The 23242-nt window shown below is 37.5% G+C and overlaps 2 protein-coding genes across 2 annotated transcripts in view; one reads left to right on the top strand and one right to left on the bottom strand.

The window, feature by feature from the left end:
- Positions 1–17025, top strand: part of DOK6 (docking protein 6) — a 249244-nt gene extending 232219 nt beyond the window's left edge. Inside the window, exon 8 of the mRNA XM_051774530.1 lies at positions 5551–17025. Coding sequence (XP_051630490.1) covers positions 5551–5690 — 140 coding nt within the window. The 3' untranslated portion in view covers positions 5691–17025. The remainder of the gene's footprint in view (positions 1–5550) is intronic.
- Positions 17026–17787: 762 nt separating this feature from the next.
- The window catches only part of CD226 (CD226 molecule), a 30880-nt gene continuing 25425 nt past the window's right edge, over positions 17788–23242 (bottom strand). Inside the window, 2 exon segments of the mRNA XM_051775841.1 lie at positions 17788–17929; positions 19861–19972. Of these exon segments, the coding sequence (XP_051631801.1) occupies positions 17788–17929; positions 19861–19972 (254 nt within the window).

The raw sequence follows: 23242 nt of genomic DNA, 5'->3' as shown, positions 1-23242 counted from the left end.
ATGACAGGATAATAATTGCTGTACCAATTAATGCCCTTCCAATCCAAGTGCATCATTACTGCAAAATAAATGTTTTGCTTTGTAGCAGTTTGTCCTGCTATGAAACTTCGCTTTAGTTATTCCAATCATCTAACAGCAGAAAAGGAAAACCTGCTTTGTCATCAGTAGCTCAATAGAAGACACTGTATATTCAATATGGAGAGTTGGCAGAATTTTAACCAGTATCAATTCATAAATAGGATAGCAGCAATCATTTATTTTCTGCCTTAAATGAAAGTGTCCTTTTTTGCAATAATAGCCACTTAAATGATTTGAGATTGAAGTAAGGGGGATAAAAAAAGGAGGATAAAAAAAAAGGGAGGATAAAAGCTTCCATCTGAAATAAGCAGTCATAATAATTTAGTTTTTTCCAGTAAGAGTTTCATTTTCCCTTGTGGGTTTTCAGTGCATAGCTACAGTGCATCTCCCACTTTGTCCTGTGTATTAACAAAAATGCTGCAAAGAATATCAAACGTTGAAGCACTTTGAGATATACTTCCCCATACAAGTAGTATCCTCATTACAATTGGTGGACCTCCTTTGGTATAAATAGGATCTTTCACTGCTGTTGGGAAAGTCCACAGAGAACACAAATCTAGATTAAATACTGGTACTAGTTTTGTGAACTTTTCTGGCTCAAGGGCTATATTTATATTGTCCGGTGAGAATTGTGTGAGAAAACAACATAGAACTAACTCCTTCTTACTAATGTTTCATTCCTCAAACATATGTTACCTAATTGTTTTTTTTTTCCACCTCCTTGCACTATCCTTTGTGCAAGGATAAAGTCTCATCATCTTTGTTTCTGTTTTCCAGACTGTTCTGTTTAGTGTGAACAACAGAATTTTCCAATTAATATTTCTAAAAAGAAAAGATTGCTTTACAATGAAATTAGTGATTCACTTTATTTGGTCTTAGCTTGCACTTATTGATTCATAGAAATTTCTTTTGAGCAACCGTGTTTTTCTATATCATTTATAGAAACATTAATAGCAATTACAGAACTCTTGTCCTCATGAAGTCTCAGAGCACTCCCAAGAACAAAACACAGTACCAATAAAATATCCAATTGGTTTAAATTTAATGACTTCAGTTTTGTGCTCATAATCTTGGAAATGAAAATGTCAAATTTTATTTTCAAAATTAAATTTATTATTATGTAGAAAAATAAAACTGCATTAGAACTACACCCTTTTGTTTGTTCAGAGGTTAAGAAATCCCAAATGAAAGCTTACTGTGCAGCTGCAAAAGTCTGTTTCTTTATTTTACCTAATGAGTATCTCATATGAGGTAATTAAAGGCCTGCAACAGAAGCTGAAACACAGGAGTCTCTGGTTCTATTAATTTTTAATCATTGTACTGCAGAAATATAAACTTATATTAGATCTTGTATTAGAAAAGCTTAGTCAGAGGATTTCAAAAGTGGTCCTTCCTCTGGCATGTAAGTAATCCGGTGGCAGTTGCATTAACCTGTATTTGGTTGTATATTGCTCACAGGTCATCAGTCGCCAAGCAAACTGGCACTAAAACCAGCCTGAGAAACCCTTGCCAATTTCTTCCCCTTGGCTTGGCTGCTTGTTCCTGGTCCTCAGCTTTGCCAATGCAGTGATTTGTAGGGCTCTTGCAAAAGAGATGAACAAAGTAATTCAGTCTACAAAACAGTCTTTCCGTCGCAATGGCACAACTGAGGGCAGTGAACAGCAGCGTCGGTACAGAGGAGAAAGGGAACATTTTCAGCTGATTTTTTATAGAAAATGCAATGTCGAACCATACCCACAGGCAGAGGGGAATTTTAACACAGGACTTCTACATCAGAGATGAGTGCTCTAACCAAAGAATATCAGATGAGAATCCCTTGAATTCTTGTATTAGAAAAGTGTGACCTTTATTTCATTTAGAAAAGAAAAAGATTCGGCACCTGCCTTCAAGTTAAGAATTTGAATTCTGAATCCAAAATGGAGAGAAACATCTTCCAATAAGCAGCAGTAAGGGAGTTTTTAAAGCTTATCCCTGGATCTCTTCTCCTCTTTTTTTTTTCTTTTCATTTAGCTGGGTACTGCAAGTTTTCTCTCAGAAGTTGTGATCGATCTACTTATATGTACATCAGTCACCGCTGTTACTAGGAAACCATTGGGTTTTTCCTCTAAAGAATTGTTATAAATAAGCGCCATGCCATGAAATAAGATCCTTGTGTATACTGCCTCTGCTTCCAACATAATTAAGATCAGGAAAAATCTAATTTTAGTGTAATTTACTGGGTTACATTAGATTTTCTTGATGGATCATTCATACCTAATTGCTTTGGACTACAACTCCATTGCATTCTTTAATCCTGACAGTAAATTTGAATAAAGGATGAAGTAGGCTGAATAATGCTTATGTTTCCAAGGTCCTGTCCTAGAACAGAAAAAAATATATTTCCTCTGTAAACCACATGAAAAAAACCTCTCCCAGTACTATTGGTGTCCTCAGGTCATGAAGTGTGTGTTAATCAAATTCATCTTATGCTGACTTCAGAAGAATTTTAGAGAAGAGTTGGTTTTGTATTCTTGAAAACAGCTGTGGTACAAAAGAACTGCAAAATCCAGAAACAGCATTGTTCTTCTCTCTTAACCTCTTAGGGCCCAAATGTGACTGAAGCCAAAAGTTTAGAAAACTACGAAACTTTAATTCTTTACTTACAAAAACTTCCCCTGTATCTTTAATTTCAAAATCCTTACTGCTGACATAAAGCCTAACTTTGGAGACACTGCAGTACCTAAGATTCCATAAGGCTGATCAGCTGTATGAGTATTAAAATAATATTTAGTAGGAATGCAAATTAAAGAATCTGTTATAATTTAAAATTTTCAGCATGTGATACACTGAATTTTAATAAAAAGCTGGAAAAAACCCTAAATTTGGGGAATTTGCTACTTAGAAATCTTAGCCCAGCTTGGAACCATTGGACATTATTTTACCATGATTATTTTTTTATTCATTTATTGAAATGTATTAGCATCGTTAATTGCTTTTTTAAAAATGTAAGTTGAAAGTAAATATATTGTATAGATCCATTCTTTCCTAAACTCAAAAATTCTCTATTACCCATAGCTTTCTCATTTCATTTGAACCAACGTTGTCTATTCTTTATGCTATTATTTTCGTAAATTGACATCATACTGTTTGACTTGACATCAACCTCATGTCTTAGACCTCTTGGCTTTATTAAGCGTGCCTTAAATTTTTTTGGATCTGTGTGTCTCTCTACTCTTTCACTACATATCCTAGCAGTCAGGAGAGAAGAAGTCACTTATCCTCATTAACCACTTTGATTACAGAATGGCTAAAATCAGCCCTTTTGTGAGATTTAGCAGCTACAAATTTTCTTTCAAAGAACAGTCCAAGATGTGCTAACATTTGAGGCATATATACAGGAAATGAAAGAGCTGAATTTAATTTCCTTTTTAACCCTAATAGGGTCAAATTCATCTACATTCTAAGAGACTCTCTTAGTTCCTTAGCTAGAAATTAGTTTAGGGGCTCTCTTCATCACTGTATTAAAGTTGCACTGTTCTACAGAAGTGAATTCAAAATTAATTATATGAGATACAGCATATGACAAAAATAGGCCTGGGTTAGGGAACTCCCTTGACTGGTAAGTTTCTTTACTTCTGATTGTTGTCACAGGGACTGTGTTAAATTTTTTGGATAAAATACATTAAGAGAATGGAGTTAAATATACCTTGACATATTTTATTTATCTTTATTAGTGAGAAAGAGACAAATTTTACATAGGAAATCACACAGCTAGTTTAGCCATTCCTTATGGCCCTTAGAATACAATGATTTTTGCTTCTGGGTAAAAAGAAAACAAGGTTTTACATCCTTAGAAGGAAAAATACCAGATATGGAACACAAAATTAAAACCAATCTTGCAACTTTCCATGTTTAGGTTTGCATTAAATTAGAAACAAAAAACCCTGACAATAACAGTGATGCAAATCCCAAATAAAAGTAAAAAATGAATGAAGGCTTTACTTAATATCGTGGTTAAAACTTGGTCAAAGCAATAAAACCTTTAAACTAATCTCAAACATTATCAGTGTTTTTGCCTTGTTACACTTTAATTCAGTTTGATGCAAAAGCTTTTTGAAGCAGAAAACATTTCAATTTCTCATCTCAGGCAAGTTTTGATAGCCAATGTCAATTTAACCCAGTGAATGAATAGTAAAAATTCGTTAAAAAATTCATTCTGTTTTGTTGTGCTATGAAAGGGATTTTTATGACAATTGACATGTCAGTGGGAGTTTAGTTTCTAGTTTTATTGCCTCCAGTGTCACTAAGATGTACCTTTTTTTCTATTTTTCATTTAGTTGGGGTTTTTTGCTCTCTTGGTCCGATCATTGCTCTGATAGACTCATGTTCAGGGGAAATCATGATTTTTTTTCATGAGGAAATCAGTAACATGTCATAATCAAACTTTTCCAAATGCAAGTTATGACAAAGTTTTCCCAAATCCGGTGAACATCATTCTTGGTTCCAGCACTACTGGGCCAGTCTAGAAAGCTGCTAACTGTTATGAAAGATTTCAAAATGAGCTAAATTCTTTACTGTTTGTGTCTATACCATCGCAGCTATTTTTTAATATCTCTGTGGTTTAAATTAAAATATGATTTTGCATTCCTATAGATAATACATATCTTAAAGACATTTTTAAAAGCGTTACACAGAACCATTTTAAATCCAGGCTTCAATATACATTTCAATATATGTTGCATGAAGATATACACTTTGGAAGTTTACTCTTTGTTACTAATTAAATTTCAATTTCAAAAGGGTATTCTGAGATAGGAAAATTATCAAGTTACAGAACTGGGTCATAAGAGTCACCTGAGTTTTGTCACTGGCTTTTCACACATGGTTTCCCATCTTGTTAATGGAAATCATGGTTATATGAGATTTACAAGCCCATCTGAAAAAACATCTTGCACGTCCTCTCCCCAACCAGTATTCTGCCATGTGCACCATATTCCACCTCCAGTGCATTTTGAAATGACAGTGCTGCTGTGTTGACCTGATAAATTTGCATCCTGTTTGAAAGACAGTAAGTACAAGAATTGGCATTTGTGGGACTAATCCCTTTGAAACTTCTGGCATTACTTCTACCACTTAAGCAGTGCTTCAGATAAAAAAGAGGAGCATTTGTCAGCTCTAACATGACTGAGACTTACAGAGTAGAAAAGATACAGATGTTACACTCTGAAATTTTAAAAAACTTCTGACCCTAAATTATGCCTGAGTTGGATCTGGGATCTTCTGCCTTTACCGGGAATCTGTCAACCACTTGTGCCCTCAGTCACAGGAAATACCCTCTTCTGCAGCCCCAGGAGGGCCCAGTGTTGCGTGGCTGCTCTCCAGGCGCCCTGGCACAGTGGGGCTGTATGAACTTCATCCGTCCGAGTCCATGTTGGTGGTGAAAGGCTTCAAGCCCAGTTACATCTTTTGTGTTCATGTCTTCCCTCCCTCCAGGTCACAGCCTCAGCTCAGCAAAGGTGTCCCGGGCGCAGACATTTCCCAGCTACCCCTCGGAGCAGGACGAGGAGCACCAGCAGTCCCTCTCGTTGGCCAGCAGCTATGCCTTCAGCTACGGCTCGGGGCTGGTGCAATGACAGCCGGGGGCGTCCGGCTGAGACAGACAGTTAAGCCTGGAGCCTACCTCCAGGGCCAGGGAGCCACTGGCCCCCTCCACACCCACCATTTGCCGTGAAAACTGATGCCTATCAGCTCCAGCCGGGTCACCGCCAATGCAGAAACCTGGAGAGGCGGCTTCCCTGAAGCAGAGGCTAAGTCTTTATTTATTTATTTTGCCATTCCTTTTGTCAATATGTTCAGAAAGGAGGGGTTTGGGGGGCTGGGGGAGGGAGGAAGGGGGACATGTTCGTGTTGTGAAAAAGTGGTGGAAACAAATGAAACTGTGTTGGTTGATGTGAAGGTTTCTGCATGACCGGAGAAGGTTTCTTCTGGGGCTCCATCACGATGGCGCATTTGACATTGGGGCCTTCCTTCCCGCCTCCACCAGCACGCCAGCCTGTCTTCACCTGTAACCTTTTTAGGTCCTTGCTGCAGCCTACTGATTCCCACTGGAGTCACTGAAATGTCACCAACTCCAGATGCAGCATCAGTGCTTTGGGGGTCACCTTCAGAAGCAAGCAAGTTCATTCACTACTCTAGAGGGTGGTTGGGTGTTTTTTGAGCCAGACACCAACACATACTAGAATATCAGGCTGATATGTTTTGTTGGGAATAGGGTTTGATGTGTTAAGGTAAGGTTATTGCCTGGTCCAGCTCTAATCTTAAATTCCCGGGGCACAAATTCATCGTGTACTAATACCAGTGCAATTCTCGTGATGCCCCTGAGAGCTGTGAACGTCTATATCAGCAGCACAGTCTTGTTCTCAAAGCTGCTGCGATGTCTTCTTATTTGCAAATTATTTAGGTAACCATGCCTGCACGCCTGACTTTAAAAAGCGGGAAAACTGTTTTTCAGACAAATAAAAGTGGGCCACATCCCCAGCTGGCGACCGCCTGTGCCACGGCTTGGCCAGATATGGTAGAGCTGAGCTCTGGTCTTGTCTTTCTGGTCAGCGTTACTTTGATTTTCTCCGTTTCCTTCTCAAATTTCTGTTTTAGATGCACATTGTATCTTGTATGATCATGTGTGAAGAATCTGTTTACTTTCAAAAGGAGGATGAGTACGTCTCAATGGAAGTTTTCTGTCTTTGGAAGACGTCTTTGAAAAATGAACTGTAGTAGGTGTTTGTAATCAGTAACGAGGGAATAAGTTGGAAGGCATACCTCTAAGTGGGGAAGGAGTTTTATCTATCCTGGACATTTAGATTTTTGTAAGTGTTATCAAACATTTATGTACTCCTCACGATGCTCTGAAATGTTTGAAATTGTGAGGAGAAAAATCTGCCCTCTTGTATGATCTGAGCAGCTTTGTGTTCTGTTCCCAGTGTGAAACAATTGCCATGATTACCAGAGGGATTCATCTCATTGGTTGTTTCTCAGGACAAGTTGAGGAAACGTATCAAGGAGGAGACACGTAGACTCTTTTCCAATGAAACTATAGAGTTTATGTACCATAATTTAACTGAAAAATGCTGTTGGGTTGTTTTATATATGCACATATATATATATATGTATTAAAAGGTATAGAAGAAACTTCTGCTTTTGATTAAACATTTACTGATACAGTATGTTCAGCTTTTCTCCAACCATTTTCCAGGCAAAGAGACCTTGCAGACTTACAGCTTTCTACACCTCAGTGAACAGCTGCTGAATAAAAAAAGCATTGTGATCCGCATGAATGGAGCACTTCTACCCCACCACAATCACCATTATTTATTTTTTCCCCTTTTTCCTTGTCTTGTTTGCTACCTCTTTTCCTTCTCGCAGTGCTACCATACTCAGGAATAGAACAGCTCCCTGCAGAGAGTATTTTGATAAGCTAAAATGAAAAACTGCTCTCCCACGCTGTCAGGGAGCTGTACCTGTGGTGCTCTCTGAGCTGTACCCATCAAGGAAGCTTCATTCACACTTTCATTTAAGAAAAAAATTTGATTGACATTTTGTTTAGGGAAAATTTCCAGTTTGCAAATGTTAAATGAAAAATGTGATATGAAAGGATAGATATCCTGCTGGTGTAATTCTGTTATTCCATGCAGCTTTGCCGAGTATATGCCTTTTGAGGAACTGGTCAGTTATTTTTATTCTTTTGCAGCTGGGATTCTTCCACTTGCCCTAAAATTGTACATATTTTCTTTAAAACTCCCTATATTAGGTTTTCAATATGTTCTACAGATTTCAATGCTGTGTCCATTTTCATCTGCGACTTGAATACTAGGCATTTAATAATTACATATTCTACATAGTCTCAAAGTGGGGAAAAGCCTAAACAGGAGAATACCAGAACTGCTTTATAGTTCCACTGCCCATGAACTTTAAGAACTTACATAAATCCTAAACCTGGTATTTTAACTGTGTTTAGATAAAAAGCATAAGATCTATATAATGTGCTCTTTCCATTTCCTGGGGAACGATTGCTGTCTGTGGCTATCTTCCTATGCAGTACAAGAATATTGTGTAGTTATTGAAAATGTAGATGCTATTTTCAAAGAAAACACAAAAAAAATGGAAGGAGGTGGGATTGGCTGTGTATAGCAGCTTTACTGAATATTTTGCTTTAGTCGCAAACTATCCTCTCAATTCATACATTCAGAAAATAACTGTGAGGTCTCATTTTGTAGCAATACACAGAATATTGAACTCCAGGACAAAGCTGGAGAACACAACCAATCAAAAGCATATCTGACTTGTTGGGAACCTACTTCTTGTGGAGACTAAACACAAGCACACTGGAAGTTTAAAATAACGATGCAACTTCACGGTGTCCTGCAACACAGTCTAAGAAAACCTGGCACCTGAAGCACAAAGGTATTCAGCAGCCATTGGATGCTGCCATTAGTGCCATTCCAGAACAGAAGATGATATTGCTGTAACATTAGTGTATTCACATAGCTTCCACAAACGTTCCTCAGAAAAGCTCCATGAGAACCAGGCAGACACTGCACCAAGAGTTTGCCAGAAAATTCTGTTTTCATGGAATTGCTTTAATTCCTGGCGTATGCCTGTTGATAATCTAAGTGATGCCCCACTGAGACTACTTGGTACAGCTCCTAGTGTTTCCACCAGAAGGAAAACTGTCTTTTGGAACACATGGTAGAGCTGCCTGCCTAGAGACTACAATGGCCTTTAAATAGACCCAGGGACCCCATGGGACCCTGTTCAAGTCTCGGCTTTCTTCATGTGCAAGGCACACAGATAATACATCTGCTCCTGACCCAAGAGTTGCTCTCTGTTTTCAGCTAATGAGCTGTGAAGAGATGGAGGGCAACAAAATGTCTTCAGTGGTAACCAGGTGCAGCTGGTACAAATGGAACTTAACATTAGTACATTATAAAATAGAAGAAATAAAATAGGGCTCTTTCTCTCATTTCAGTTCTGAGGATGTGTTATGAATATATAACTGTAACCATGACTTACATTTTTTAAAAATCACCCTTGATAACAATATACTCGCCTCTATGAACAAATAGCACACAGCGTTACTAAATATAGTTACTAATATATCTTAACTGTGAATATTATAGATTGACGCATGCTGGCACTTTTGATTTTCAAGTCACTTGGTGCAGAAAAGGTGAAATTGAAAGAGACTGGTAATAAATCATCAAATGGTGCTAAGGAACTTGAATAGTCCCATTTTTTAAACAGCTACATGTTATTATTGATAGTTTAAATCGTCTGTGGTTATATTAATTTAAAACAATTTTATCTGCCTATGTAAAGGAAAAAGAAAGGAGAATTTCTTGTTGCATGGAGTTTACTGTTTTACTGAGTAAATATTTAGGCATTACTCTCTGTGACAGGCTGTGATTCCAGATCCTCACATATATCAAGTCTATGCAAAGTTCTGTTGCTGGGGTTTTTTGCTGGGTTTGTTTTCTTCTTTTTTTTTTCTACAAAAGCTACAAGTAAAGCTTGAAAATATATTGACAAACCAAAGAAGTTTGTTAGACTTTGACAATAGCTGCTCTTTTTTGTTTAGAAAAAAGTCTACCATGACATTTTGGGAAAATCCTTCATTTCAAAACACATGCATAGAAATCCTGTTGCAAAGCAGAAAACTCTAATCAAGTTTTGTCCTAGGATAATAGGACTTTGCTAGAAGGAGGGATTGAAATTGAGTATTGGAGGACAAAAGTGTTTTAAAGTGCTCTCTATAGCAATAATTTAAGTACAAAATGCAGCCTTCAGGCACCCATTTATTTAGAAGTTGCTACGTGCAGGCAGTCTGTGAAGACCTTTACCTGCTTATGGCAAAGAGGGGAAAAAAAAAGAATCATTAATCATATTTCTGTATTGAATTTATCAGAAAATGAATTAACTTCATGCATGTTCAGCTCTTCAAGTGGGCAATGCTATGAGAAGTAGTGGGGTTTTTTGAGATATTTAGTCTCTAGGAATTGACAAAGACCATCAGCCTGTAGTATATAAACCTCTAACTCAGACTTAACTCACCAACCACATGTACAAGTTTTCATCTGGTAACCTAGAAACTGCAGGGTGAGAAAATATAAGATTCTTGAATGGCTGTGCTTTTATCATGAAATAATTATTTTTTTATCATGAAAGAATTATTTTCTTCCTAAAAAGGGAGGAGTAATGAGTTCCAATTAATCTCTACTTTAGTGTTTAATAAGAGTGTGTTTGTGCTCCTTTTTATACCTACTGCAAAGGAGTAAGTGTGGCTTTTATCCACACACAGAGTACATTGGACAGTGAAGAAAGTGTGAAAAGCTGCTGTTTGATTACAAGAACACATCCAACAGCACTGGAAAGTTTCGTTTTTCCATACATCATCCAAATACTTGTGACTCTTTCCAAACACACTTATCACACAACATGATCTGTTAGAATGTTACATTTTTCATCACAGACAACTGGTCAGTATACCTGCTTGTGTTTTGTAGGTAGAGGTACTGACTGTGCAACACCATAATGGCATAACTTTAAAATCAAAGATTGGATGTAAGGTTGGATATATGAATTCTGCAGTTCTTGCACTCCATGAAGGGTGCTGTGTTTGTTCTTGATAGTATCAATAAATGCTCTTCCCTTTTTGTTTTAGATAAAAAGGTACAGTATATTGGAAACAAGTATAGGCATGTGGTGGAATGAAAGAAATGTCAAAGAATATTGACTCACTTTTTGTAACAAGAAGTTTGTCTCTCTGTCCAGGTCCTTACAAGACAATAAATGGTGATGGGTGAAGGTGCTGTATATTCAGCAATTGTTTAAATGGCATTATGCTTAGAAACCTAAGTAGTAGAATCTGCTGGTGAATTGGTGCTGTTAAAGAAAATAGAAGTTTCACCTTCCAGAGACACTTTTTGCATCTTTACGTGCATATGCAGCTCAGTAGATTTTTACAGACACGATTAAAACAGATATGAAAGGAACTGAGGTTTAAGTATGATTAAATATAATTAAAACATTTTAAAATGTCCATATTTTTATGGATATTGCAAGTTGTAATGGAGACAGTATTTCCTTTTCAACTAAATGCAAGCTCAAAAAATAATGTGCTCCCTAATATGAAGTTAATATTTTTAAATATCACACTCAAAATCCTAAAGAATTAATTTCATTGGGGTTTTTTGTTTCTTTGTTACAGAAATGCTCATGAGGTTAAATAGATTTACTATGTTCTCTTACAATCCTGGGGTTGTCAAGTGTATTAATACATTCTACAGTAGATTTTTTCCTGTGAGAATATTTGGCATGAATGAAGTTAATTTTTAATTAGGCTACACATTGTTTTCAGCCTTTTTTTAAAATTTTATGATAGCAAGACGGCAGTGGATATAGAAAATAGCACAGAATTAATCAGCTCTTTTGGTAATTCCATACCAGTAGCAAAAATAAAGATTTCAGTTAAACATTTATTCTCATCACTGCTCCTATAGTTACAACAGAATAAATGATGTAAAGTAAAATTATCCTTGTTGGTGTTGGTTGTTGCATTTCCTGAGTTTCAATAGATGACAGGAGATATCCAAAACTGCTTTGTGTCAGTTGTTTGATTTAAGATGGTTGCAAGAAAAAACAGACAATACAGAAAAAAAAGTGTTATGACTTTCTACTAAAGAATGATACACACTAAGCTTTTATTTCTTTTTACTTCTTTGAAAAGCATCATTATAGAAAGGTAGAGAATTTTTTGAAAGGAAATGAAAAACAGGGTAAGAAATCAACAAAAATAAAAACAGATTCTATAATCTTTTAAAAGATTAGGAGAAATTAACAGACATTTAAGCACACAACAATGGGCCGTGTTGAATGCAAAACAGTTTCCTGGAGCATTTAACTTCTTCTGAATTTATCAGGAGCAGGAAACAATGTTTTGTGTTCAGTCTGACTCATAGCACTGATTTACTCTACAAAATGGAGTCAGGAGTGCTGGTCTCATTTTCCCTCACCTGGCTGGAGTAACCAAGTGCCAGTCTGCCTAACATGCATTATGCAATATAGATGCTTGAAAAATAGTATTTTGCACAATGCACTGCCATTGTTATCACACAGCTTTGTGAAAGTTACTGCAGCCAGCTATTATGAATAATATGATTTCATGGCTGATCATTACAGAACAATTTGACAGAGTTCTGTGGGAAAGTTCCTCCCATTCTACCATTGTTGGGTAAATTATAGAAATTTAAAAGAAAATAATAAATATCTGCTTCAGAGTTTTATTTCAGAGAGAAAAAGGAATTAATTTTAGTACATGTCAATATTTCTAACAAATTTCTCTCTTCAAATACACATACAGACATCAGCACAAATAGAGAAAGGTATTGGGAAAAAAAAGAAAAAGGAAAGATACTGTGTATTTGTTTTCCTATACCTTAGTGTGATAAGCTATTGATCACTTAAATCATTTTATAAAACTTAGTGGTTAATACTACAAATGAATTATTTAATGTAACAACCTAGTTGTATAAACTTTTAAGAGAAGTGTTAAATATCCTTTAGAACCACTGAGATTTTTTTTTCTGAAACTACAAAGTTCTCTTTTTAAGCAAGCATAAGGTTGGAAGAAATACATCAACCATTGCTAGCAATTCATATTAGTTATTTTATCTAATTATACCAGCTAACAATGTGGATAGTGTGGAAGTAATAAACATATTATTCTTTAGAAACTTGTCTTAGATAGCTTTATGCATTTCCTTTGGTATTTCTAACTCAAACATTATGTCCTAAGTTGTATGTAGAGATATATAACTGCAAGACTATAGCACAGATAGTAAGGTAAATCTACAGCTTTACAAATCAAGCCTAATCAGGGCCAAGAAACTAGTCAGAGCAGTGGCACAGTACTGTGGCATGGTGGCAGCCTGCCCCAGTAGTCTCTGAGCTCCCACAGGTGAGGCTATCTCAATGTTCCTGAGAAGAGTTGGCAGACTCATCATGTCTTTATCCCATGGTTATCCAGGTGCTCATCTTCTTCTCATAAGTCTTAATGCATTTTACAATTAGAAAAGAACAAAAAAAAAGTTATGGGCAAAAGCAGACACAAGGACACTCCTGCTGGAGGAATGTCCTACCAAGCCCTGCAGGCTCTTCTCCATCGTTAAAATATGAGTTGTTTCTGTGCCGCTTCAGGGAGCAAGGGAGAGGGGGGTTATGTCTGATGCAGGCTGGGGGAGAACTGGGCCAGGGTCTCCCATTTCCTAGTTGATTTGGCAGATAGGATGCTGGATGAACCAGCATTTCATGTGATAGTGAAAAGCCTGATCCATTTTAGTGTTTTGAAGACTACTGTGGGTCTCTAGCTTTGGGGTGGAACCTTTTGCACTAGATATCAAAGGGACTGTGACCACCATGAGCCCACATACCCTGACACAACACCCCAGCAAAGCAGGTTATGAAGGCAGGTCTTGTGCTCTAGCCCAACAGTTCCCCAGGAATATGTGAGTGTTGGAAAGGTCTTTTACGTTGCCTTACTTACACCTCAAATAATACAGTCTGAGAACTTGACGTATAGCTTCTACTCCTGGGAACTGCAGCCTAAAAGAACATTTTAGCACCTATCTTGTAGACAGACAGAGCTGTTTTTGGAAGTAGCCCTTAGTATCAGGCTTACAAAGCTATTTAGGGGGTTAACTCTTATTGAGCATCTCAGCTTTAAAGGAAATAAGTCTAGGAGTACTAGAGAGGGAGTACTCACTGAGGCAGAGCTTCAACTACTGTAAATAAATGCTATTGATTTGAACTTTCACACAGTTCAATAACAGAGTAGATTTAAAGGAGCATGATGCACATAAGATTTAAAAAAATCAGAGTCCTGGTGCCCTGGCATCTTTATGATTACAAAAAATCCTCATCATCTCTTAAAAAAGAAAAAAAAAAGAAAAAAACCTAGACATTAATCTGGTAGTGAAATCAATCCTCTGAACAATCCCCTAAATCTGACATCTTTCCTTTTTCTCAAGTAAGGTTTCTTATTTGGATCTCTCATGAGTAAACTAACAGATGCTGGTAGCACCTATACTTTAACTGTTCTGCCTGCTTTGTTGCCTTAGTCCTCTCCTCCTGTCCCCTAGTCCTGGGGAGGAGGCAGGTGGTAAAGCTGCACAGCACAGTTAGAACAAGCTATTTCTGAGTGTTCTTGAAAAAAATTAGGGACCTAACAGAAAAGGTGGCTGAGAATTTAGGGCAGGTGCAGGTCAGAAAGAGGACTACCCTGCCAAATGTGGGGGTTTGGAGTCCAGCTTCTTGTGTTCCTTGGTGGGTCCAGCCCTTAAAACAGTCTGTTTCCTCACAGAAACCTTGTTTTATCCCAAGGTGCACAGCCACGGGAGAGCAGAAGACAAGCAGAAAGAGCAGTATCATGAACATATTAGAGTCAGAGAAGCTCTTAAGGTAAAGGAATGTATCTGAAATGAAAAAAAGAAGATAACAGGTTCTAATTTTCACCTCCTTTAATAAACTGTGAGTTTCTTATTCATTGTGTTTCCTACATTCAGAAGTCTTTCTCAAAGAGATGCGAGTTTACACCCTTTAAAGGCGATAGTCGTACTGAATTTTCCTTTAAACATTGAACTCAAATGTTTACCTTTTTGACCCAGCATAAAATATTAATTTTATTTTTATGGAAAAGGTTTTATTTTTCTTTAATCTCAGATTTTCATTTTCCAGTCACACAGAAGGTAGTTACCCTAGAATACCCTTAAAGGTATTCGAGACTCAGTTTTTTAATGACAACATGTTTTACTATATTTCTTTCATTTCAACAAAGTTTCTAAGACCTTAAAACAATCACAGTTATTTTGAAGTTTAGATAGTATGTTGAGCTGGTTACTTTCCATAGTTGTGTCATTTTACTTCCTTGATTTTTTTCCTCTCTCTTAAGTATTTGATCGAGTGGTACAGCATGAAATAGCACAGTAATTGTTCAAAATAAAATTTCCAAATTATAGTTGATGAAGTTTATTCAAAAGAAATGAAAAAATTTCCAAAAGGATAGGACAAATCTGTGGTAAATATTGAAACTAAACAGCAATAAACAATAGTTTGTACTATTTTGCACTAGAAAGTCTACTTCTATAATCCAAACAGCAAACAAACTCTTGCTGGGTGCCATTCTGACAGATTAATAAAATATTTAAAGAGTTTTAATATTGCATTTCAAATTGAACTTTTGGAAGTTTCTCTTGTGTATAGCTTACTAGTTTTTAAACCAATGAGAATATCGATACATTTTGGGTTGTTTTGGTTTTGTTTTTAAATTGTATCAGTCTCTTGTTCAGCTGCTGTTCACTGATATTACTATGGTACAAAAATGAAGCTGTTGTTTTGGGTCTGTTTTTTGAAAAAAAAAATATTGTTCTTATTATGCTATGTGATGTGATTTTCACTGTAGATTATCCTGTTAGATATGTCTGCAGAATTTGAATTAAAACAGATTAAATACCTGCAAAGGTGTGCACTACAGATTTTGTTTTCTTCCTGAAATCTCAAAAATAAGCAATTGTTTTGAAAAGACAAGCTAAAAGTACCAAGAGGGAAAAATAAGGGCATTACCAGAAATAATCAAAACAGTCTGGTATTCCAGGTACTTAACTTCAACCTCTGCCCCTTTTTTTTTTTTACCCTCAGTAAAGTAGGAATGTATTTTGATTGTCTCTATAACCAGTGAAACAATACCATCTTCTCAGCTTATGGGTATTTCTGTGTCAGGATTCCAACTGAGAACCTCTGTGTAATCAAATCCATTGCATTATCATTTTGGCATTTTAATATCAATGGGATCATAAGAAATGACCCAATGCTAAAAGGTTTTATTTGTAACGCTGTGTACAACTTAGAATTATCTGCTATGACATTTGATAACTCAGGAAATAAACCAACTTATTAGTAGTACAGTTTTGTGTATCCTCATCAACTTCACATGCAAGCATTTATATATCTTAAAACCTTCAGTAAGTGAAATTAAAAAAAAAAACAAACATCCCTTGCAATGTGTCCTTGTTCGGGAGTACACAAAACCAAAATAAGGTGTTTTCTAATGGCATATGAAATTGTAAACAATGTAAGTCTTCAGCGATAAGTTGAAAGGACACTTTAGTTTAGGATTTTAGGTTTTTAGCTGAATGACGCTATTATTGCTCAAATAGCGAAGAGAAGCCTTGTGTCCATGTTATTCTCAGAAGAACCTAGACTCCTATTTTGCTGTGCATGTGAAGAAAGCTTTCCATTGGAGAAGGCAACGCAAAATGTGCTTTTCTCTGTCAGCTTCCTTTCTAGCCAGCTGAGTAGAAATGGTATCTGATTTGTAGGCAGACTTATGATGCCTCCACCAATAGCCCCTTTCAAAAAAAAATAATAAAAAAAAAACCAAACAAACAAACAAACAAAAACACACCATATCCAGCAACGCTTTTAAGTACACTTCAAGAGAAAAGGGGAATCAAGCATAGGTGGGCCAGGCACACAGTTTGTAGTATGCAGACATATATGATTATCAGCCATCTTGGTAACATCTTCATTTACTGGGATCCTGTCCTCAGTAATTCAGCAGATTTGTAAAAGGCCAAAAGATGTGTAGATCCTAATTCTCAGGTCTGCCTTCTAGTTCTGTTTCTTTAAGGATTAAATTTTGTTTGTCTGTTTGTTCAATTTCTGTGTGATTTCTTCTGTATTTTTCAGCAGAATATATACATATGCACACATACAACTACATATGTATGTGTATTGTTTTGTAAATGTTCTCAGTCATGCTTTTTTCTGCTTTGCATCATTTATTCATATACCTTCCATGTTCTCATTTATTTTTTGTGCAACTAAACCTTATAATAAATTATTAAATATAGCCTAACAGTGACAGAGTCTTCATGTTTTATTTTCTTCTGGGCATGAGGGGAGATGTGGACGGGACTGAGGGAGGGAGAGAGGAAAGCAGGGACTACACTTCTATTCCATCCCCAAATAGAAAACGCTGAAATAACTGTGATGAGTGGCAAGAAGTCTGTAAAACCACACAGTTGTCAGATACCAAGCTTCTGTGCATACTTTTAAATCTAGGTTCAAGGAGCTCTGATATATTTGCTTTTGTCAGCTGAATAGTACTGTTTGCCCAGCAGCAAAATAACACCTTCTGTGTGGAAAAACGTGGGTATTTATTATTCTATAGAGCTCTCAATTTGAGATGCAAGAATCATGGACATAGACAACATCAAGCACATTTTCTTTCTCACCCTGTCACATAAGCTCCTCATACACATAGATTTCTCAGACTGAATTAACTTTATGTAAACATATGCAGCTCCACTCTGCACATCAGAGCTGTTCTAAAATTGATACTTAAGAGTTCACCTACTGCGTAAAAATGTTTAAATTGTAGAAGTGCAAATAATCTCTAATTCTGCATATGAATCAAAGGATACATTAATGCTGCAGGCTGCAATACAACACTGACACACCTGGAATAGCCTGGCCCAGATGGACTGGACAGCCAAAGCAGCCCAGGCAGTGCTCAGCACAGTCAGTTTGACCTTCCACATCTTGCTGGTGCAAAGAAAATAAAGTCTTTGCTGCAAATAAAAGGCTTGCCCTTTGATTACTTCATTCTTAAGAAAGAACCTAATGGTCTTTTCTTATGTTTGTGTGAGGTATTTCTGTAGTTGACTTAAATCTCTGTCTACCCGAGTGATGATTCTTCTCCTCTTCTTTCTGTCCTACTATGCATGCCATGAAAATTGGATCTCCTATAACTGTTAGCAGGCTAGAAGAACATTAAAAAGAAAAAAAAACAGGTTGAAGTACTTTTCTCAACCATCAATAATTTATTTTTTTGTCTTCTTGTTTTCTATGAATACACTTCAGATTCAAGTCATACGAAAAAAATGAAGTTACAATTTGAATATATTTCCCAGTTGTCCTGCATCAGGTCCCTGGTAAAGCACCAGTGAAATGCTCCCTTCCCCTCCCATCCACACTTCAGATACCGACGCAGTCACTCCTACGTCAGTCTTATGACAACCTAATGTGACAGTGCCTGGGTGAACTGACATGGCAGGAAAGGTGGTTTCTGAAGCACTTTGATTGCTGGATGAAAAGCTGCATCCTGGTAAAACAGTAACCCAGCAGTTAGAATGAGAAAAATAGGCTTTATAAGGACATATTGGCAGTGGAGCTTACCACCAGCTCATACAGGAGTGAGATCTGAGAGAAAATAGGTGAAAAGCCAGTCTCATATACACTGAGAGAAAATAGGTGAAAAACCAGTCTCATATACACTGTGAGAATAGCATCATTTCCATAAACACAACATAACTTCATACCCCAACTTAGGGCATGGAAGGGACAAGGCAGAAGCAGTGGCATGGACTCCTATCTCTCCTCTTTTAAATTTCAGGGCTTTAATAGGGTTATTATGGGGGAAAGAAAAGACTCAGAGTTCCAAAGCATTGATTGTTACAACACAAAAAGAAAGGAGAAGCACTGAAACAGCTGTCCCAAAGAATTATGTTGAAGCTGAACTGGAAGAAATAGATAAGACAAATGGTATCATAGCATACAATTTTTTGCTTCAGTTTTACAAGTAGTGACTTGAGGACAGAAGACATTAATAACACACAAATAATAGAAAAGCTATCAAATCAAAAGGGGCAATTTGTTAATAACACGGAACAGAGTAGAATCTCTAAATGTACCTGTAAAGCATTGAAAAGTATTCATCAAAAATAATGAATAGCAGTAATCATACTTTGAAATCTTCAATTTTTCCTATTTATATATTTTAAGATTACTATAAGATTCAGGGGATATAAAGAGCAAATACAGAAGAGAAAGGTCTTAATAAATATACAGTACGATACATGAGTAACTCCATCTCAACAGGTGACCTTACCCAGGTCTGAATAGAGTACAAAATTTTTGATAAGGCCTCTATGATCCTCTTCCTCTTCTTTCTGAAGATATACACTTAGTCAGAAACTCCCTCAGAAATCAATAAATACCATAAAAATCCAGGTGGACTAGCAAACTGTAACATGTATAAGATTAACACTGTTTCATAAAAGCCTGGACTCAGCTGAAAAGGCCCTTTGATTCAGGGGGAAATACAATAATATGTTGCCCAAAAGTTCCAGCGGCCTCATATGTTGTGGCAGGGGAAGGAATAGATTTTCTGCTCACTATTTCTTTTCATTGGAAGCAGAGAGATTCTGGATCAGATCACTAGCAATATTTGGCAAGGAATACACCAAACTTAGATAATGGTTAAAACTATTAGTTTGGATCCATCTGTGAGTATGTTAGAAGGTCTAGAAAACCTCAAGATGTCACCTGGCCTCCTCTGTGCACAAAATACCAATAGCCTATGCCTAGTTCAATATTATTCCTGACAAATCACCCTTAACATGTTGTTTCAGCTAATACCACAGCAAGCATTTAGCTGACTAAGAACTTGAGTAAGCCATTTGTTTTTCTAAGATGAAAAAAGGGGGGAAAAAAAAAAAACAAAGAGAAAATGTCACTTTTTTCATAGGCTGTAGAACTGACTAATTTTTTCAAGGTTAAAATTTAGATGATAAATTTTTATTTTCACATATACCTTTTTTTAGTTTGTTCTGAGTAGGATAGTAGGATGATCTGTTGACACATTCATACTTACCTGCTTCAGTATATTATGCAAATTGATTTGTTACTCACTTTTTGCAAAAAACAGTGATGATGCAGAAGATCAATAGGAAAACTAACAGTAAAACAGCAGGAGAAATTCCTCCAGCTATATAGGTAGTAAACCATTTGTGATCCCAAGTTGCTAAAATATGATTGCAATAAATACGATTAGTATTTTGTATAAATATAGATCAGCATGAACTTTTTATGACAAACTAAACTGAAAAGTCAATGATTATATAAAGAGATCATTCCATGACAGCTCATGCTCAATATTCAGACTTCACAATTTTCTCCTTTCTAAAACACTTTTGTTACGCTGAACTAGCTCTTCGGAAAGTTGTGACTGGTATGACCAAAGGTGAGTGAACACAGTACAGTGGTATGGAAAAAATAGCAATGCCTTGTATAATCCTTTTTTATCTTCTTCCCTCCCCTGGTGAGAAAACAGTTCATACATAAGTGACTCAATATATGGTTAATAAAAGCTCTCAGGCTACTTAAGTGAATGTTCTTGGCTGGTAACAAAAAGCTGGGAGGAGTAGTTGATACCCCAGAGTCGCATGCAGCCCTTCAGCAGGACCTCAATAGGTTGGAGATATGGGCAGAGAAGAACTGTCTGAAATTCAAGAAAAGTGAATAAGGGGTCCTGTACTTGGGGAATAATAACCCCATGCACCAGTACAGGCTGGGGGCCAACGTGCTGGAAAGCAGCTCTGTGGAGAAGAATGTGGGGGGTCCTTGTGAACAACAAACTGTCCATGAGCCAGCATGCACCCTTTTGGCCAAGAAGGTCAATGGAATCCTGGGAAGCATTAGGAAGAGTACTGCCAGCAAGTCAAGGGAGGTAATCATGCCCCTCTACTCAGTCCTGGTGAGGCCACATATGAAGTACTGTGTCCAGCTCTGGACTCCTGAGAGAGACATGAAACTCCTCAAGCAGGTTCAGCAGAGGGCTTCAAAGTTCACATAATCACAGAATGTGCTGAGCTGGAAGGGACCAACAAGGATCATCAAGCCCAAACCTTAGCCCTGCACAGGACCATCCCCAAGAGTAACACCATGCCCCTGAGAGCATTGTCCAAACACTTCTTGAACTCTGTCAGGCTTGGTGCTGTGACCACTTCCCTGGGAAGCTGTTCCAGTGCCCAGCCACTCTCTGGGTGAAGAACCTTTTACTAATATCCAGCCTAAACCTCCCCTGACACAACTTCAGGCCATGCCCTTGGGTCCTGTCACTGGTCACCACAAAGAAGAGATCAGTGCCCACCCCTCCTCTTCCCCTCAGGAGGAAGTTGTAACTGCAATGAGGTCTCCCCTCAGTCTCTTCTTCCAGCAGAACATGCTAAGTGACCTCAGCCGCTCCTTATACAGCTTCCCCATCTCTGTTGCCCTGATAGCTTAATATCTTTCTTATATTGTGATGCCCAAAACTGCACACAGTATTCAAGGTGAGGCTGCCCCAGTGCAGAGCAGAGTGGAACAATCCCCTCCCTTGACCAGCTGGTGATGCTTTGCCTGATGCCCCCAGGACACAGTTGGCCCTCCTGGCTGCCAGGGCACTGCTGACTCATGTTCAACTTGCCATTGACCAGGACCCCCAGCTCCCTTTCCATGGCACTGCTTTCCAGCATCTCATTCCTCAGTCTGTACAAACATCCAGGGTTGCCCCATCCCAGGTGCAGTATCTGGCACTTCCCCTTGTTGAACTTCATGTGGTTGGTGACTGCCCAGTCCTCTGATTTGTTGAGGTCTCTCTGCAGGGCCTCCCTGCCTTCAAGGGAGTCAAGAGCTCCTCCCAGTTTTGTGTCCTCTGCAAACTTACTTAGTATCCCTTCCAGTCCTGTGTCCAAGTCATTTATGAAGATGTTGAAGAGCACAGGGCCCAAGATGAAGCGCTGTGGAACCCCACTAGTGACTGATCACCAGTCTGATGTTACCCCATTCACTATCACCCTCTGTGCTTGAGCCATGAGCCAACTGCTCACCTACCACATAATGTATTTATCCAGTTGTCTGCTGGACATTTTTCCAGAAGGATATAGTGAGAGACAGTGTTGAAAGCTTTACTGAAATCCAAAAAGACTACATCAACTGGATTCCCTTGATCAGCTAGGTGGCTTGCCTTATCATGAAAGGAAATCAGGTTTTACAAGCAGGACTTTCCTCTCCTGAAGCTGTGTTGGCTGTAACCAATGACAGAGTTGTCTTTTAGGTGTTTTTCAATACTTCCCAGAATAGTCTCAAATGAAACTAAGGAGCAATACATAATAACTAAATGGTAGAGACAAACAAAACAATAGTTTCAAGGTGTAAGCCAATATATTCTTATAGCGCTCAAGTCTGTGGAAAGGTAATACTCATTTTTGAGGTGAAAAACTGGAGGAAAGAACAGAGGTGATATTATCAAAGTCATGCAGGTAACCTACAACTCAAATCCTCAGCAATCCATTGGTGAACAGGGACTAAAAAACTGTCTTCAGGTGTAGTTCCTCTTTAATATTCTTCTCACTGTACAGAGGTGAAACCACAGCTGCCCCAAGGTACTTTCAATTCTGGGTAGACGAAAAAGTTATGTGCTTAGTTCACAGGCAAAGGAAAATAATCAGTACCGCTAATGACAATAATCCCAGCTAACCAACTGCTGAGCCATCACCAGATGGCTTTTCACTCCTGCATCAAAACATTCACAGCTTCTTATCTGGCTATCCTGAATACCAGATGAGGCTTGCTAACATATTCCTTTTTACTATTAATGTCCTCACTGGAAGGGATAACGAAAAATACTGGAAGAGCCTTATCCTTGAATTCCAGTGTTATTTTTCTGGAAAGAAAAAAGAAAGAAAATTCTCTCAGAAGTATACATGTTGTAGGTATGTGACACTTCAGAGAAGGTTGTCTGATAACAAAAACCAGTATCTTTTGTGTTATAACCACATATGAAATCACTCTACTTCCAGAATGTTTTCAGCTCCAGTGTACTTAAAATGACAGGATAGTGCATATAGTTATGTCCAAATTATAATGTCTTTTTTTCCAAGATTTTATGCCACCCACCATAGAAAATCATTATCTGTGCCAGTGAATACTTACAGAAATATGAAATATAAGCAACAAGGGAATTTTTTTAAGTCTTGTATTTAATTGTCATCAAGGATGGGTGAATCTGGATAGAGTTGCAGAGTTCAGAAACATCCCCATCCTTCAGTTTAACTGCTTTAGACTTCGTTACTCTTTTTCGGAAGTTTCACATTCAGTTTTATCAGGTCAAGATAATAATCCCTCAATTAATGAGTTTGAGAGCTGAGATTATCAGCTGTCAGTTAAATTCGGATGAGAAAAATTAATAGATTTTTTTTTTAACTAACAACAGCTCAAAGTCCTTTTGCTTTTCTCACTTGAAATGAGCAAA

This window comes from Manacus candei, unplaced genomic scaffold (assembly GCF_025592945.1).
Source record: "Manacus candei isolate 608988 ecotype Guabito, Panama unplaced genomic scaffold, ASM2559294v1 h1tg000008l, whole genome shotgun sequence".
NCBI classification, from domain to species: domain Eukaryota; kingdom Metazoa; phylum Chordata; class Aves; order Passeriformes; family Pipridae; genus Manacus; species Manacus candei.
Note: the sequence above shows the minus strand (reverse complement) of the source record. Positions and strands in the feature narration are given on the sequence as shown.